Consider the following 20,201-nt stretch of genomic DNA (forward strand, 5'->3'; position numbering starts at 1 on the left):
CTATAACGTCACTGTTTTTTTAAGTGAATTTCTAAGGGTTTTTTCAAAATCTATTTTCTTTTACATCCCTGTAACCTTTGTCTTTTTCAGTGAATGTCTATGTTTTTTTAAAGTATAGTAATTTTCATTACAATACGTTAATCCAACAGTGAGTTGGTAGCAGCCTATCTCTATGGTTGTCAGAATAAGTGTAAGAGGGTGTATCTGGGATGATAGTGGCGGTGAGATTCTCTGTCTGGGTGTGTGAGTGCGTGCATCAGTGTCTTAGTGGGTGTGTCTGTGTATGAGTGGGTCTGCGAGTGGGTGCATTAGGCTCTGAATGGTCTGTGAGTGGATGTATGTGTGTCTCAGTGGTTCTCTGTGTGTGGGTGCATCAGTGTCTCACTGGGTCTGTGAGTGGGTGCATCAGTGTCTGAATGGATCCGTGGGTGCTTGATGGTCTGACTGGGTCTGTTAGTAGGTGCATCACTCTCTGAGTAAGTCTGTGAGTGGATGTGTCAGTGTGTGTGTGTGTGTGTGTGTCTGTGAATGGGTGTATGAGGGTCTGAGTGGGTCTGTGAGTGGTTTCAACAGTGTCTGAGTGGGTCTGTGAGGGGGTGCATGAGCATCTGAGTGGATTTGTGAATGTGTGCAAGAGGTTCTGAATGGGTCTGTGAGTGGGTGCATGAGGGTCAGTGAGTGGATGTGTCAGTGTGTGTGGGTCTGTGACTGGGTGCAGCAGTCTTAGAGGATTTGTGAGTGGGTGCGTGAGGGGCTCCTTGGGTCTGTGAGTGGGTGCATGAGGGACTGTGTGGGTCTGTCAGTGGGTGCATCAGTGGCAGACTGGGTCTGTGGGTGGTTGTGCCAGTCTATGTGGGTCTGTGAGTGGGTGTATGAGGGTCTGAGTGGGTGCATGAGGGTCTGAGTGGGTGCATCAGTGTCTGAGTAGGTCTATGAGGGTCTGAGTGGATTTGTGAATGTGTGTGTGAGGGTCTGAATGGGACTGAGTAGGCAGATGAGTGGATTTTTGAGGGTCTGAATGGGTCTGTGAGTGGGTGCATGAGGGTCAGTGAGTGGATGTGTCAGTGTGTGTGGGTCTGTGACTGGGTGCAGGATAGTGAGTGGATTTGTGAGTGGGTGTGTGAGGGTCTTTATGGGTCTGATTGGGTGCACGAGGGATTGTGTGGGTCTGTGAGTGGGTGCATCAGTGGCTGACTGGGTCTGTGAGTGGTTGTGTCAGACTGTGTGGGTCTGCGAGTGGGTGTAGGAGGGTCTGTGAGTGGCTGTATGAGGGTCTGAGTGGATTTGAGAATGGGTATCTGAGGGTCTGAATGGGACTGAGTGGGCGCATGAGTGGATTTTTGAGGGTCTGAGTGGGTCTGTGAGTGGGTGCATGAGGCTCTGAGTGGTCTGTGAATAAGTGTACAAGTGTCTCAGTGGGTCTGTGTATGGGTGCATCAGTGTCTTAGTGGGTCTGTGAGTTGGTGCATCAGTGTCTGAGTGGGCCTGTGAGCGGGTGCATGAGGGTCTGAGTGGGCCTGTGAGCGGGTGCATGAGGGTCTGAGTGGGTCTGTGAGTGGGTGCGTTAGTGTCTGAGTGTGTGTGTGAGTGGGCGCATGAGTCTCTGAGCGCATATATAAGTTAATTACTGTATGAGCAGGTCTGTGGGTTCTCTTCCAAATTTTTTTCATGTTCGCAAATGTTTTGTGAATAATTTGCGACTATCGCACATGGCAATGCAAAATTATTTTAACCCCATATTTTGCCCCTAAAACACACCTATATCACAACCCTGGGCCCTGGGGTCAGAGAACTGCCACCCTGACCCCTTATGCCTCTTTCAATTAGGATTTGCACCCCTGGGGACCCAGTCCCGTGAAATAAAATAGCAGCCGCAACTTTCTAGTCAGATTGCAGTCAGCCAATTACAGCTCTTCTTTTTGCACAGGCATTCGTGAAAATTTGCAAATATTTCCAAATTATTCAAGAGCCTAGATATACAAAATTTAGATTTTCTTCAATATCTCAAAAAATACAGGACGGATTTACACCAAATAAGTGAAAGCATAATCTGCATATCGAAAACTAGCTTTATGCCACATTTGGTGTCCAGTGGTGCGGGCTGTAGTCATGTCTAAAGGTCCTATGGGAATTAACATGGGGGAAACCACTTTTTTTGACCCTCCCTTTTTCTCGGCCCCCGCTTGACAGATCACCCCCAAACCTCCCATGCGCAACAAGATCACCAGGGCAACTTTTTGGGAAAATTTTGTGACGATTCGTCAAATTATATATATATATATATATATATATATTATATATATATACACACACACACACATATATATATCTACACACAGAGAGAGCGAGAGAGAGACAAAACACCAAATATTTCATCTGACTGCATCAGATGTTCCGTACAAGATGAAATTGTATTTTTGGGACGAGTGCAAGTGGGTGCCACGAGAATCACTTTCATGTTATTAGGTCACCCACCCTTCTTAAATGTATGCAAATATTTAATTATAGCCTCTATGTAGTGGTGAATCACTGGCTGATTAAAACGAAACGGAAATGCTTCACTGCGAATCACACATATTGTGCTTGGCAATCAACTGAAAACAGATTTGAATTCCTGTAATTTCAGGAGATGATCACGCTAGGCTCAAATCTTGGCAGATTGTCCTCAGTTCCTGGAAACTAATTTGCTCTCAAACTTCTTCAAGCCAATGATTAGCATTTGAATAGGTGTGAAAAAGATGTGAAATGTATCACAGGAGCAATATGAAGACCTGAATGACCGGGCTGAGTCCACTGAACCTCCCAGAATATGCAGGGTGGGGGCTGTGAGCATCCTTTTTGACTTCAGAGTGTCAAATCATACTTGAATGTCAAATCCTGCTTGACAGGTCTGCTGGGTTTACATTTAACACTTAAAGGCACATGAAGGAAAACAGGATGCCAAAATATTTCCATCTGTCTGGTTGTTAGAAAACCCCACTTTTGCTCTCCCAGAATTCTGTCTCTGGGTTTATTGTGGCTATCATGGGTACAGTGACTGCCTGTGTCGGAGATGTGGTAGGACACTTCCCGCACAACACCCAGCACTCAAAGTGCAATTTTAATGAGGCCTAAGACTTCAGCACCTTAAAAATTCCGAAAGAGGGTAGGGTTGGCCCCGGGAACATTTAGCTCGTTGGTTAGGCCTTTGCCAGGAGTCATTCTCACCCACTAGCTCTTTTACTGATTTTTATTGAATTGCATTTCAATTTAGCTTTTTTAGTACTGGATAAATATTATAGACATTGCCCTACTTTAAGCCTGTCTGCTCTGTGCCATTGTTACAAGTGGTTGAGCTCAGGTAATTTAGGGACTTGAGGGTTCCTCCTAACAATGGTCATGATCGTTACCGGAGGTGGGTGGCCACCAATGTCTTATACCAATTATTGTATTCATTGCAGTAGCACATGTAGATCTATTTCCAGAAAGGTTAGAGTACATTTTCCAATGGAGTGGAAGAGTTTCTGAAAAACCACATCTAATGGAGTATAGAGGAAGTAATTTCTCCTTTGCAAAAGAAAGAAGCATTGGTAAAGCCAATAGTTCTCATCTTGGGGTCCTAATAGCTTTGCCAATAGATTTTAGTCTTGATGTACAGCATGGTTGATTCTGTACAGCATAGCTAAAGGAAATAAATGTTAAGAAGGGCATTATGATACAGTGGATGCATTACTGTACCATGCATGCATGCACATACAAAATGATGCAACATTTTTTTTTTAAATTGAAGCACCAGTGGTTGGGTAGAAGCAATACGGAGTGATGGACCGTGGTGAGGGTTGGAGGGTGAAGTAAGACAGTGAAGTGAAAGTGGAGGGAAGCAACATGGGGTGAGATCAAAAGCTGGATAGCGACAAGAAGCAACATGTGAGAGAGATTGAGGGCCCGATGGGTGGGGGTGCAATAAAGGGGTGAGAAGAAGCACTAGACAAGAGAGGAGACCAAAGCTGGGGAAGCAACACAGAAGGTGGGTTGAGGTGGAAGCAGCAAGGAGCAAAACAGCAACATACAGCGGGTACGTAGAAACACAAGCAAGAGAGAAGGAGGGTGCAAATGAGGGGAAGCAACATGAAAGGCGAGGATGAGGAACATAAGCACTGCATGAGAGAGCAACATGGATTCGGAGGTGAGAAGTACACAGTAAGAGCAGACAGCAACATAGAGCAGCGAGGGAGAAAGAGAATCTCACTAGGAAGACAGCTGGAAAATACATGCATTCTCATGGAGTGCTTAGGACAAGATAGTAAAGTAGGCCCCTAAAAGTGAGCAGTGGGAAGACACAAGTAAATAGGCAATGCTCTATAGGCGGGGAGACACAAGATGGACAAGGTCAGGCATCAAAGAAGTAGCAAGCACTGAGAGTGCTAAGAAAGCCAACCAACGGGTAAGCAATGACTGGGCTCCAATGCCCCCAAGCCCTCAATTTGTCTAGCAACGGACAGAGCATGCACTAGTAGGTGCGACCCAAAAAGGGTGCACCTGCCCGGCACACTAACTCCTGAAGATTATCTGCATTGCTCCCAATACATAAAAGTAACAATAAAGGAAGAGCACACAAAGGAATATACATTTTCTGTGCAGCTTTCCACTTGTATTACTGGGGATTTTAGAGAATCCACTTAAAATAGAAATCTACATAAATTATTAGACAAAATCTAAAATGAGGAGATTTCCAGCTTGAAATATTTTCTTTGTACATTGGTCCCATACTGCCTGCAAACCGATGCTGTGAGCTTTGTGAATTATTGCCCTTGCTTAAATTACAGATTGCCAGCTCTTAGTCTCTGGCACATTCTCCACCTATGGCAATGGCGATTTCATTTAAAGAGCATAAAATGCCTGTGCAGTGACTTTCAAACCTGTATGCAATAAGGCACTTTGCAACTATGCTGCACGTTTTGTCTCTACTCAATGAAACAGCTCATGGCATCACCTTATTTACAAAGACTGCTGGTTTTTCAGTAGTTGCCGACTAGCGAATACCGAAATAGCAAGCAAGGCATGGAAAAGCTAGTTAACAATTATTACATGTTGATACTGTGCAAAAATAATTACATATTAATAAGGCATAAACATATTGGTTATCAAAAACTCATACAGGAATTAAGTAAAATCGGAAAATGAAAACGTGATGCAGTTTTCTTAGATATCAATTACAAGGAAATACAGCTAACAAGTTTCGAATCAGCATGAGCAGAGCACGAAATGAATAGAAAATGTAAAATTCAGGAGAGTTTATTACAAAACTGTATAATTCACCAGAGGTTGTGATATTCCATTTGTAGTGACAAAGCATTAAACAAGTCCAACAAACTTAAAGATATGCTGTTATGTGATGAGCAATAAGCTTTGAAGAATACCCCAAAGGCGTCAACACAAATATTGTGTGCAACATTGGAGACTTCATTTTGCTCTCGGTCATTCCTGAAAGCACCCTCAGCATCTCCACCGCCTCTGAGATCCTTCTCAACTATGAACCAGGAGATGTCATCCATTTGGCAAGCAACAAAAAGGCATCAAACATCATTAATTAAGGAATATATGAACACCCTATCATTGGATCTGACCAATTTGCTAAAGAGTTCTTTCCCATTTAGATCAGTGCTGAGGAGACTCTAGCATGCAGTATTTGCTCCACTACTGAAAAGAACACCAGCCTTGCTATTTAGCAACCTTTCGAGGTTTCTTTTATGAGCAAATTACTTCATGGTTTCACCCGGCTGGCTTTTCTTTATGCATTAACCTAAATACAGCACCTATAACCAGCACGGGTGGACGCCTTCACTCATGACCGCACCCGGTCCAGCCACTCGATATAATATTTTATATATTTGACATTTAGCGCCTGCACACAGCATTGCACCCCTGGGCTGAGCGCCCTGTGTATACATAAACTGTTCCCCTAATTTTACGCTGTCTAGCTTCTCCATGCACAGTCCTTCCAGCTACTGTTTCTCTAGGTTTTTAATTTAATCCCCCAACAGAGTGTGACTACAAGGAATCCCCTTTCCATAACCTCCCAGGCCAGAAGCAAATCGACTTGTGGCTTAGGGTAAGTTCCTATTACTGGGCTCTCGTGCCTAGTTCCATACTGCATGTGTGTGGTTGAGTGATTTTCACTAATTTTTTCACATAGTGTGCTGTGTTACGTTTGCAGTGGCACTTTGAATTTCACCACTGTTTTTTATTCCCCCATTCAGGCCTACCCTCAGAGAACTAACTGTTCAGGTAGGCCCAATTTTCTTCACTTACCTTTAAGCATGCTACCACGCTTCTACCTTTAGGGGATCCTTGACCCTGATGAATGCCCCAGACCTTCCAGCACATAGTGAGTGCAGAAACATGTTGGTCCCTGATCTTAGACTCCTCGAGTCATTAATCTCAACTGAGTCCTTAGCCTAATTTTTAGCATTACCTGCATACACCTACATTAAAATTGTTTCCTAATCTTAATAGGTGACTTGCAAGGTAATTTTATCTATTTACAACCTATCTGGATCCCTGTATCTATCCAGTTAAAATTCAATTTCAGCACTCCCTCCGTAGTTCTTTTAACAACAAAGTTGAGTCCGCCCAGGTCGTATCATCTTACCTGGGTGGGGCTAGGTGGTCAAATGATGAAGCATGACACTATAAAGTGTGTGAGACCACCTAGTCAGTAAAGGGAACTCCCTCTCTGTGACACAGCTTCAACCACATTCATCTTCCCCCTCCCACCTCCTTTATTCCGATCCGGAAACTATACGCTTAGCCAGCGTCCCTTGAGCTGGGCCCAACGGTCCAGTCTCCTTCAGTCCTACACCCCCCCCACACACCTTCAGTGGTTTGTTGAATCCAAATATTAATGTCAATTTGACTAAATGTTTATCTCATGATCAATCTTCTCAATCTAAACCCAATGGATTGTGACCAATGTTGAGCTGATTTTGAAACGATTATTGTTCTTCAAAATCGAAAGAAGGCATAAAAAGTTAATTCACATAATCAAAACCCTCATGTTAATTCTTATAATAATACCCTTCAATAGTGGTCACAAACACCTAATTGGTCATTCATGATTAGCTGAAATCACAATACATTAACAATCATATAGATGTACAAAATTGTACCAATAGATATCATAACTTTGATTCATAAAATGTATCATCTTTTACTTGTTAGCAATAGAGAGAGACCAGCCAATGGTTTCTGGAATGACTCATGGGCATATCTCTAAAGTGTCTAGTGCAAACAAGTGCACTACCATCAGTAAATGTTAAAAACAATTTTTGAATAAGGTGGGTCTAAAAAGCAAAAGCAAAAAATAAAAAATTAAAGAAAGTTCTATAACAGCACCAATCTGGTCATGGCAAAACATCTATGAGATCATAAGTTAAACAATGCTATCAATGATGAACAACAAAAACATTCCAAGAATAATGTTCTTATATCCCATCATAGGTGGACATACAATTCTGCGTCAAGATTGTGTCCCCACGGATTTTCTGAACCAAGTAGTAAAATCATCTTAGATTCCATTTGCCTTAGTTCAGATAGTCTGTTACCTGCTCTCGGACCCAATTTAATGGATCTGATCCCATAAAAGCATAACGTACTGCAATCGTCTTCATGCAACTCCCAAAAGTATTTGGCCAATGGATAAGATCTGTCATGGTTCCTGATGGCTCTAAAATGCTGTAAGAATCTGATTTTAAGTTTGTGAATAGTGCTGCCTACATATTTTTTGGGGCAGCCACATTCAATCACATATATAACGTATTGAGTGTCACAAGTGATCTGTTCTTTAATATCACATTTTCTGCCATCAAATGTTTGATACTCCTGTGTGTTACGTGCATATTTACAGGCCTTACAATGGCCACACTTGCAGAATCCTATACTTTTGTTGGTCAACCATGACCTGTTACCATTAGTCATGAATAAACTTCTTGTCAGATAGTCTCTCAATTAATTGGTTTTACGATAGGTGATCTAAGGATGTTGGCCAATACTGTCCTTAATGTGTGGATCCTGTTGTAGAATGTGCCAATTATGTTGTAAAATTTTCTTAAGAGTCATATGCTGATGATTAAATTCCAGAAACAGTCTCGGTGGAGATCGATTGAAATCTGGATTGTCCAACATTGGTTGATTTTTAAAGAGCAATTCATTTCTAGTTTTACTTCTAACCCTGTTTTGAGTATCAACAAGAATTTCATGGGGATAACCCCTCTTCAGAAATCTTTGGGTCATATCTTCCATTGCTAGCCCAAAACCGGCATAATCCAAACATATCCTGCGCGCCCGCAGGAATTGGCTGTAAGGTATGCTCCATTTTAGAGCTTTTGGTTGACCACTATTTCCATGCAGTATAGAATTACAAGCCGTGGGTTTATGGTACACAGTGGTTTCCAATTTGTCATTTTTGATAATAAATTGGACATCCAAGAATTCAATGGACTCTCTAATCCAGACGGATGTTCAACTCATTGGTTTTAAGCACCTGAATGTATTCATGTAGAGATTCTTCCTGACCATCCCATATTAAAAACTGATCATCAATATAACGTACCCACAGTACTATCTTATCCATGAAAGTATCATGTGCATCTGACCAGGCTATTTCTTTCGCCCACCATCCCATGTAAAGATTTGTATCTGTGGGAGCGGAAGATGCAACCATTGCTGTACCTTGTTTCTGAAGATAATACTCATTATTAAATGAAAAGACACTATGCCAAAAAGAATGATAGCATGGACATAAGTATTTCACTGTGTTGTAAAAATTCTATGGGACGTGTTTTCAGAAAGTATCTACAGGCATCCATACCATATTGGTGCTTTATCAAAGTGTAGAGAGAAGCAACATCTATAGTAACCATTAAATAACTTTTCTGCCATGGAATGCTATGTATTTTAGATAAATATATATATATTATACGGGTGCCTCCTATACCGTGATGGTGGACTCACATATAATATCACAACAAACAAACATGGAGCACTCATGGGTATTCAATTAAATATTTGAACAAATGCGTTTCAGCAACACTGCCTTTTTCAATGCTCTGGTAAATAGCAACCACTGGTAATCACTTGAATTTAAAAAAAACTGTGCAGACCATTTCCATCAGTACTCAAATATATAATAGTTTGGTAGCACTGGCTGGAATTGTGTGGGACAATGTTTATTGATGGACTGCTAGAACTGCTGCATGATTTTGGAAATATACTTACCAAAGAGATGTGAATTCTCTACGACAATTATGTTGTAGGATGAGAGCTATTAAGCAGATTCCTGCAAATTCTACATACTCTATCAGCGGCAGACGAGGGGTAACAGTATTATAAATCATGACACCTCAGTACTTGTTGGCAGCCAATTCTGGGATTTATGATTTTGAAAGAGGATTTGATTCATGCATCGAGCGTGTCAAAGGACAGTCAGTATTCATCCTTTTTCAACCATTATGGGAGACATTCAATATTTGTCTGTTTAAGACTGAATATAAAGTATTGGAAAATGCTATTACTGGCGTTTGGATTTTAATGTGATACACCACTCAAGTATGGCAGCCAGAAATAAAAGTATTCAGACTTGGATGGCAATCTTGTTTCACCTGTCGCGTCTCTATACACTGATTGAAAAGGTTTGCACTGGTTTTTTTTTCAAATTCAAGTGATTACCAGCTGGTGCTGTTACAAAAGCATTTGAAAAGGCAGTGTTGCTGAAACGCGTTTGTGTATATATATATATACACAAACGCGTTTCAGCAACACTCCCTTTTCAAATGCTTATATATATATATATATATATATATATATATATATATATATATATATATATATAAAATTGAATACCCTGTGAGTGCTCCATGTTTGTTTGTTGTGATAGATATACACATATATTTGTTAAGCAGACCTAAAGAAGATCTATATATTTTACAAACCATAGTTATTATGCATGTTTGTACAAGGAAACACATATCTGGATCAAATTATAAAAGTTTACATACATAGGGATATGCTGTACATTAGTGTTTGAGTTTGGTGGTTATGTAGGAAAGAGCTAACTCTTGCGTAGTCTTCTGAAAATAACACAGTTATTCATAGATATTATATTTGAGGGTAATGAATTCCACAATTTGGCTGCTTGAACAGAGAAAGATGTACCACCTATGGTCTTTTTCTTGTATGGTGTGGTTTTGTGGCGAGGTGCCAATCTTGAGCGAAAGTTCATTTGTTGAATGTATTTGGTGATTTTATTCATGATGAAAAGCGGTCCTGCTCATTGTATTGCTTTGTGGGTGATACAAAGCTGCTTGAAGGTGGATCTTCAGACAACCGGTAAGCAATGTAGGGCTCTCAAAGCAGGGAAGATGTGGGCTTGTGGCTTTACATGTACGAGTAGTCTGGCAGCAGAGTTCTGAATCCTTTGTAGTCTTTTCATAATTGATAGAGAGGATCTACAGTAAAGGCCATTGGTGTAATCAAGGATAGACAGTACAAGAGAGATAGTAGCCTGGACCTTGTGTGGAAATCCCAGGTGGGGGAAGATGTGACAGAGTTTTCATGGTGATGAAGCTTGATCTTGCTAATTTGTCACTTGGGTGTTCATTGTTAACTTGAAGTCCATGGTAATGCCAAGGTTCCTTGCTTACTTTAAGAGGTGACCACAGATTGTCGGGCCTGGCGCAGAGTGGGTCGTAACTTTTCCAATCGCCACATGTGAGTATTTCCGTTTGGAAGCATTCAATTAGGGATGGCTCTATGCCATCCCGTGATCAACGGCTCTGAGGCAACTAAAAATATTTGAGTTTCCAATGTCTTTGGGGCTTTCCAGTTTAAGGAGTATTTTTGTGTCATCTGCATAGTTGTAGCATGTGAGTTGAAATTCATTGACTCAAAATATGACAAAAAACGAAGGAAGTAAAGAGAGTGAAAGAAGACAAGGGGAGGTCAGAAAGAAGGAGACAGGAATGATAAAGAAGACGTGACAGAAAGGAAAGAAGCAATGAATTTATGCATCAACTGACTTGTTAAAAGAAGTGATTTTAAACATGTAAGAAGCCAATGCCAAACATCTATCTCTTTACTGAAACCTTATCTTAAATGTAATATAATGGATTGGTCACCTATGTCTGATATGTCCCTAAATATCTATAGAATCGTCAAATCAGCCTCCTTTACCAATTGTTTATAACCGAGTATAACTTTTAGGCTCTTGCACAACAACTGCAAACCAGATTTGTGGATATTCCCTTAATGCAAACACACAAAATGCAGATTTAAAACAAAGTAACATGCACTTGTTTCGGCACAAAAAGAACGGATGACAATATATGCAACCAGTTACCTTGCTAAATTGTAAAATGAGCCTCTTGGTCTCCGACTGCTTAGGGCGCCAAATTTCAAACAAGCATTAAGAAGGTTAACTTTATGTTGTGTAACCTTTAACACCTGTGCATCTCCACAATGCTGCATTTTCAGTCTTGCACTGTTATGTTTGCAATCTACATCAGTGAAGGAATCGTTAGTCCTGGATTGGTTGAGTAGAACAGGTCCCTTATGGTTTGCTCCATCAAAGATTGCTATGAAAAAGGTAGCAGATTTTCATAAGAAGGTAAGCGTAATTGCTAACCATGATGGGAAGTACATCCCAGTAGGTAAGGGAGAGTAGGATTGTGTGTGCACTATATAACCCCAATGTGTGGGTCTGGCTGTTTTGGTAACAACATTTGGTGCAAGAAGATTCACCACGTGATGCAGACAATAGTATATTTCTCACTGGTGCCCAACATTCATGGGAGGGCACTCAAAATGTATTGGAATTTTATCTGCTGCCTTGGCACAGAAGGGAGATAACTCTGTCGCTCAAACTTTAATGTAGGCATTAATATATTTATTGATACATATTCCATGTTGATAAAATATAATTCTCTCTTTTTGGTTACCAGTTCCATGGTTGTGAAATCTAATTCTCCATCTTGACCACCAAACGTCTACGTTAATACAAGTCCTACTCTTGGGTTGTCTTTCAGCAATCAAATCAACATGGCATGTTTATCTGCAGGTCACCATTCCAAAACAAAATTATCTTTCCTCCAAATGATGACATTTTCCTTGTATCAACAGGAATACCAAAAAAGAACTAAACTACTATTTACGTGAACAGAATATTGCACTTTTAGAGATATTCGATAAAAAAAATACTGTTTTAGTACAAATCAGTGCTATTCAGTGTTTTACTCACCATCTGACTTTGCTACATTTCAGGTGACTGAGCCCTCATTTTCAGATTAACTTAGTCAATGACGCTGTGTCCAACAACTAGAATGTTACTCTACCCACTACGCATCTGCCACCAAACTGCTCTCTTTAAATCAGTAGTCAAAACATATTTTCTGCAAACCACTTAATTTCCAACAAGATGCTTGTCGTAAAACCCTGTCACACCTATACCCTCTAAAGACCGACCTGTCTCTTACAATATCAGCCACTTTCCTGTACCCCATTAGAGCCATGAGTCAGGTCACGGCTCCTAGTCCCAAGTATCAAGAGTCCTAGGGTGGTGCATCATGTGATGGTAAACATGAGTATGCTAATGGTCCAAACAAAATGATGCAGTGGGGTACACACCCTGGAAGTTTTCTTTTCAATCCAGCATTTGTAGAACACTGAGCATCCAGCACACAGCATCCATAATATGTTTCCAAAAGATCACCAACGGCAAATCACTATACTAACACTCCTTCGCTGATTTACAAAAGTGGGTCTGGGATGCTTTTCCACGAGAACAAAGACCTGAGGACTTGATTCCTAACACTGAGAGCAGACAGCACTAGGTGAAGTGGCAGCAGCCCTGTATGGAAGCGCGAGTAGGTCTGTGTATCCCGCTGAACAAAATACTTCCTTCTGTTCACTCCTAGGTAATCCAAAACAAGGGACTGGATAACTATGATGGAGACCTATAGGACATATAGACTAGGGCCTGGCCAGTCTAGAAGATTGGGGACATGATCCATCTGAAGCAAATGCTAAGGGACTAAAAAGGTACATATGCCACCAAAAGGGCTATTTGTTCTAGGGGTGCACCACGTCTTGCTCACTAACTATTGTCCTATGTGGGCCCTGGGTTTCTTACCACCTGTCTAGTCTGGAGCCATCCTGTCTACAGGAAAGGAAAGAGAATCAATCCACCCCAAGTGAGCATCCACTGATGGCTCTCTAGTTCTGTCCAAATCTTTGAATCCTTTTCTAGTGTTGTCCCAATTTGTCAGCACCCTTTCCAGGCCACACCATTCTCAAACTTACACCCTATGGGGTGCAGAACACACTGCCAATTAAGAGATCTCTTATTTCAACTTTCAGACTCAAACTTGCTCAAGTGACTCATTCTCTCAGAATACTGAAGCATAGGTAAGCTTCAGGTTTTGCTTATGCGGCCCATCAGACCACCTGATGATGAGGAACGATACCAGTCAGTTGGTCTCTTGCGCCTGTTTTTTGCTATGTACCGTGCCACTATCTATGACGATGAAAAGGAGACCCAACTCAAATTTACCCTTTTAATAACATCATGAACACCACTGCCCTAGTCCTTTAATTCCCTTTCTACATATACTGTATTGGGAGGGGTTGGGGTGGAGTAGCCTTACAATCCCTCACCAACAGGACTGCACTAATCATTATAATTATTCAGTAGGCTCCTCTGTGAAAACTTTATTACTAGTACCTTGATGATATAGCACCTTTCATGTAATTGCTGTTATAAGTAAGACTGCTTTTTTCTGCATTAACTTGATTGGGATGAGTGGCAGAGGCAAATTCCTTTTTTTGTGTCGAGGGACTATAGCATGAGATTTCAGTGGCAGTCCACCATCTTTGAGACGTACCACAGCAACGAAGGAAAGAAAGAGTGAGTTATCAGTGGCTTTAATGGGCTGCCAGGCTAACGAACTGGAAAGCTTCACATAATCTCATTAGATGCAGATCAACCAATCAGGTAGACATGAATGTACAGTCCTACTTAAGTGGTTGGAAAGCAGTTGATCAGATCTGCTAAAACACGCTGTAGATTTGGAAACTCGGAAATAAGAGGGCAAATAATTTTTTGTTTGTTTCTAAATAACCCCGTTTCTTGGGCGTCACTCAAATACTGTGAGTAAAGATAACATTTTTTTAAACTAATATTGGATTTTCCTGAACCCTAATATTTTCTATGATTCCCTGTTATCGTCATTCCATTTCAGTGAATTCTCTTTCACGTATTAATTTTCACAGCCTTGACAAAGTCTTGATGATGAAACGTGTCAGCTGTTGTTAATGGACTCATCGTGTCTTGGGAAGAATAAGTCCTAACCAGCAACAAGACATGTTTGGAACTCTTATTTGACTTGCTTTACACACTATAGACTTTGTGGACTACTTTGGTATGCCTTGGTTTTTTAAAATAAATTTGTTCAGTCCTGACTGGACTTCAAGTTGGGACAGCCACACCCTTGGTGGTTGGGTGTGAATACCATCATGGACCCTGATGGACATTGCACAAGATTATAAGATGCATCTTTCCCCCAACAATTGTTTTACGTGTACTTAGGATGTGCGAACCTGTAAGCACAACCACCTCTTTCTTGTAGTAGACTTGGAAAATCTGACTGCTCTTCCTATGACCAATCACAATGGAACCCTGTTTTCAGACTACTATCACTAGCCCTTGAATGGCCAATCTTGGGGAATCCCAGGAGCTTATGTGGACTAGCTTTTCCCTCTTAGAAATCTGCAGATCACTAATGAATGCCACAAGCTGTCATGGGTATTCTGGTGTAGTATAAAACGAGTACAAATAACTTAACTGTAATCCCAACTTTAGAAGGCTGTAATAAGAAAATTCGATCCTGACATTATTTTGACCACCCCTGTGATGTTATGTATTGAAGTGCAATGAGCACCGTCTAGGTACAACATTTTACAAATAAGAAAATGCAATTACACTTAACACAAGAGAAGAATGTTGGAATAGAAAAAAAAATAAGCAGTTCATACCCACGAGAAGGCCTCCGTTTGAACCTCCATTGATAGTTATCTTCTTAGGGCAAGAGTACCCTTCTTTGGCAAGGTATTCCGCAGCACACTGGAAATCATCAAAGCAGTTTTGTTTTTTGCCCAGGCTTCCACCTAAAAAGGCAAAGAATACACAAACCATATTAGTTTGTCCACCTTCGCACACCTTACTTTTGTTCCTGCACGCACATGTACTGCTGATTCGTTTGGAAGGATTTTTACCTCAATTATTGACTGCCTTCAGAGCAATAAAGGGCATGCAGATAGATATCACATGATGGTTCTGCAGATAACGGATGCTTTCAGCAGCACTAAATAATACATCTGATTGAGATGGACGGAGGAATTGGTAAGGATCCTGAGCAGTTACCATTTGCCAGTCTTGCTAAAAGCCTTGTACTTTAAGCTTTTATAAACACACATTCTTTGCTGCTGAAAGCGAAGTCTGTAAAAATTGAGCCTTTGGAACATTAAGATCCGAGATTGTCTTATAGGTAACTAAATCCATCGGTTCACGGTAACAGAAAGAAAACCTACATTGAAATGGCACACAATGTGAGAAAAAAAAATCGATTTGTAATTTTGCTGGTCATTTAGGAAAGGGTCTTCAATGTTGATCTTGGTCTCTTTCATAGTTGAGGGTTACAAAAGCCTACTGCGGCTTTCGCCGCAGCACTATTATCCATAAACTAAAATTTACCTGGAAACTAGCTGCCATTTTGCTTCTATGCACAACCATGTCTTACTCCAAAAGAAGATAGTCTGAGAGACGCCTGGAGTAACATTGTAATTTATTAATGACAGGACATAGAATAATTCACAAAGTCTTTATTTCCTTTCAAAAAAAAAAAAATTCAACCAGCTCTTTAACGCCATTTAATAACCCACATTTCCAGTGGAACAGTCAGCAGCGGAGGTTGGCATCAGAATCCACTCTGTGATTTTCCTCTTTTTTGTTTTGCAAAATAAATGCGGATTTCAGTGGTATCAAAAGTAAAGTCAACCCTCAACAAACTGCACCCTCATCAGATACCTCACCTCGTCCAACGCCTTCTCAAAAGCAGAATCCACATTTCGAGTTTTGGAAAGTAGAACAATCCTGGTAGGAAAACTACAGCGGCAGTAGACAATTTCAAAGCTTACTGAAGAGGCGTTATTCTGTATTTCTGCTTACTACAATTAAGGCTATCCAGGGCAAGTTGAAATGTAGTTCTTTTTTCTCCAGTTTGAGAAAAGAGATTACAGCTGAATCAAACAGTGTCGAACTCACGAAATACGAACTGTTCGATGTTCCACTCCAAAAGCCCCTACCCATGGGTGACAGCAGCGCTATTGGTAAAGCCTCTCAAAGGCCAAGCTCCAAAACAAGACACTTCAATACCTGACAGTTTAAAAAACATACTTTATTCAGATGCACAAATGAAGGATGAGGCATCAATCAGTGTGGTCTGGCAAAATCTACAACAACTTCCTGTAAGTGCACCGATCATCCCTTCTCCGCCCTGGCAGAGACAACGCAATCCTGGGACCGCTTGCCCAGGAGTCTCTGTAAAGCTATTGACATACATCAAATGGTCTGGAGGTTGCCATTATCTTTCCTCCGTGTTTAAGGTATACGAAGCAGTGAAAAATGATAGAAGACATCCAATCAGAGCGTTGAAACCCCAAAACCACGCGCATGAACGTGGGTTTGCCCTCGCAATCCTTTTTATCTGTTGGAAAAGATATGAAAGGATTGAAGACCGAAAAAGCCTGAAGTTCTGCTTGCAGAAAAGTGGTTTTGAAAGTGAGATGCTCTATGAAGTGGCATTCGTTTTCCAAAAGGAGGGCTGATTAGGATTGCTAGACCCATATTCAGATCCTATAAAGGATATGCACGCGGAATAGACAAGGACACGTTCTTCTTCATTTCAAATGTTTTATTGAACGTGTAGGCAGGGAGAGCGAGCATTACACCGAGGTGTCTATTTAATGCTTGTTTACGGGACCAACTCAATTCAGAATTGTCTACAAGGGTCAACCACACATCTTCCCTGAAGAAGCGAGAACAAGTTCTGACATCATTTTAGGAATATAGAAATGATGGGTTGCATAAATGAAGATGCCTAAGCAGGCTCCTTTAAGGACAAATAGCCTTTTACTGTTTAACTCATTCCGGGAAGTGCTACAAACAGAATAGCACCAGCATCAAGTATCACAACTCCAGCTAAACATCACCTTGCCATACTTTATGAATGACTAGAGTAGGCTGCCTTTGTAGATATTTTTCTAACTACTAGAAGCATTTCCAGGACGTCCTTGAACAAAATGAGAGACCTCTCTAGTTCCAGGAAAGCAGACTCAAAAGCTGTCATCACTGGAGGAGAAAGTATATCCCCTCTTATTCGTAGGTGCCATCGTGGTGCTATTTCTTCATTAGAGAACTGCCTCATCGAGTTGTTTATTTATAAGCCTTTCTCATAATACTCTGAAGGATGTTAGGCCTGCATTAGCGGACTATAGATAACAACTGGGTACACAGCACCAAACCAGGTCTATGCATTGGATTCTATAGGCTGTGCATAAATATTAGGCCTTTGAACATCACTCTGGAGTTTCATGAAAACCAACAGAAGGGACGCAGATTTGAAGTCACATTATTAAAGTTCCTGTAGCTGACACCGAAGCATTTTGACCTTTGTGAGTCTTCTAATTAAATATGTAGGGACACAATAATTAGCTACAGCAGTGATCTATACGCAAGCTAGTAATGGAGCCACGACAAAACAAGGACACCTGAAAAAGTGTACATGAAAAAATGCCATGGCATAAACCATATATATGACATGCACAGTTTAATATGAGAGAGAGAGAGAGAGAGAGAGAGAGAGAGAGAGAGAGAGAGAGAGAGAGAGAGAGAGAGAGAGAGCGCGCGCAGTGCAGGGGCAGTAGAAGCAGAATGCAGCGGAGGTGGAGCATAGGGGAGGGGGAGAGAGAGAGAGAGAGAGAGAGAGAGAGAGAGAGAGAGAGAGGGAGAGAGAGAGAGAGAGAGAGAGGCAAAATTCCTACAATTTATTTACTCACACGGACCGTGATCAAGACAGAGTAGAAATGCGTAGGTGATGGGAAACTCTGGTGACCATTAACTAGGAAAATAAAGTCTCTTGGAGAGCTAAGCATTTATTTGAAGTAAAAAAAAAATATATATATATATATTGTTTAAACTCACGGCAAAATGAGCATATATTCACCTGGGGCTTTGCCAATATATGAATGTGTGGAGAGGCGTGCGGACCCCCCCTGGGCCCCAGGGACCACCATCTCGCCAGGCTTTAGCAATTCAATCATGTGGGAGGCCGTGCAGAACTCCCCCACCTCCTGGAGCTCCAAGGACCACAATTTCTGCAGGGCTATATTTAAAAAATAAACAGGGGGATGCGCCCCCCCTACAATTTTAAAAAGAGGGTGCACACAGACCCCCCCCCCCCGCCCAGGGGACCACCACCTCCCCAAGGCCACAAACATTTGTGAGAACATGGAGGGGGGCCCAGAGACCACCACCCTGGGGACGGCCCATGTATAACATATGAGGGGGCTGTTCAGCCCCCGTCCTGGAGCCTTTTATGACCCTAGGGAACGCCACCTCCCAGGGCCAGCTCCTGCTTCCTTTTGAGGTGCCCACCCTCGGAAAGTAGCTGTTTTCTTTTTCTTGGAGGGAGCAATGACAGCTCCCACCAAGCAAAAGAAAACACATCTTTGCTTCCAGCAAGTGGCAGCATTAAAACTGCTAGTGCTTGCAGGGAGAGGAGTTTTCATCTCTTTCCCTGCCTGCTGTTATGCGGACAGGGAAAGAGATGAAACTACTGCTCCTGCATGCAGGGAGCTGCATTTACACAAGCTCCCTGCGTGTTGGAGCAATGCTGGCTCCCGCAGGAAGCAGAGAGCCGGATGGGAATGCAGGGGCTTTTAGGCTCCCCCCATTAACAAACTGGGCTGCAAGGGGCTTGAGGCTCCCATTGCGGTCTCTCCCATTAACAAGTAATCACTTTTTTCCGTAAAGTACAAATCATCAAACTGGGTTTTCTCTGCGGTTCCACCTGATGGAGAGGCTCAATGAACAATCACATTGGCAAAGTTACAAATACACAAGGTCGCCCGAGATATTTAGGCAGCTGTAGTGTTGGCGAGGCACTATACATTTACCCGACGAGCGAGCACTTGCCAATCAGCCAGTAAAAAGTATTCCAGTTGGGTAGACATTCTGCACACGATGCTGATCTTTACTTGGAGAAATACGTAAGACAGGATTCATTCTGGCATGATGCTTGTTTCACAGAAATTAAACCTCAATGCTAAGCCTTTAAATCTATTAAAAAAAAACAGGTGCCCAAGTTGAAGCTCCACTTCTGTAAAGTACTAATCATCCAAATTTCTTGCATATGGTGAAGGCATTGCATTTTTTCTCTGCATTTTCACTTTGAAAGTTTATCTGCAAACCTTGATGGAGGGGTTGGGTGGTTATAGGAGGTTGGCCAACCCCCGCTGGGCAAGGCCGAAGGCCATGCGTGGTGCAGGGTTGGGTGGTTAAAGAGAACTGGCCACAAGCCCTGCGGCCAACCACCTGTCAAGCATGGCCAAAGGCTGGGTGGTTATAGCGGATTGGTCTCATGGCAGGGGCACGTGTTATAGTTATCTTAGGGTACGATAAATAGTTACTTGAAATAACTATAACAGGTTAATTTCTATGGTTTTGTACGTTTAAAATGTGAGGCTAACTATAACGTCCATGTAACCTTTGTTTTTTTTAAGTGGATATATTAAAAAGTTACTTACCTTCGGTAACACTTTTTCTGCTCGATACCATACCTACGGATACACCTGTGGATTCCTCAGCTTTTGAATACTCCCATTGTGACTGCATTTAACAGAATTGTTTTTCTTTCTAGCTCTGCACGTTGACGAGGACGTCACAATGGAACGGCTCAGCATGCACCTCCATCTGACATCATCAAAGGCATAAGAAGTCCTCGCCGGCATGCTGAGGTCAGTTTCACCCAATCTTTTGTGCTTCAAGGCGACAGGGTGAACACCAACATCGCAAAGACAGCATGGGCAAACACAACTCAGTAATTTATATATAT

At 41.7% G+C, this 20,201-nt stretch overlaps 1 protein-coding gene across 1 annotated transcript in view; it reads right to left on the reverse strand.

The window, feature by feature from the left end:
* The window catches only part of PREP (prolyl endopeptidase), a 574,937-nt gene that overhangs the window by 15,324 nt on the left and 539,412 nt on the right, over nucleotides 1–20,201 (reverse strand). Inside the window, exon 13 of the mRNA XM_069235420.1 lies at nucleotides 15,064–15,195. Within this exon, the coding sequence (XP_069091521.1) occupies nucleotides 15,064–15,195 (132 nt within the window). The remainder of the gene's footprint in view (nucleotides 1–15,063; nucleotides 15,196–20,201) is intronic.

The sequence above is a fragment of the Pleurodeles waltl genome, chromosome 5 (assembly GCF_031143425.1).
Source record: "Pleurodeles waltl isolate 20211129_DDA chromosome 5, aPleWal1.hap1.20221129, whole genome shotgun sequence".
NCBI classification, from domain to species: Eukaryota; Metazoa; Chordata; class Amphibia; order Caudata; family Salamandridae; genus Pleurodeles; species Pleurodeles waltl.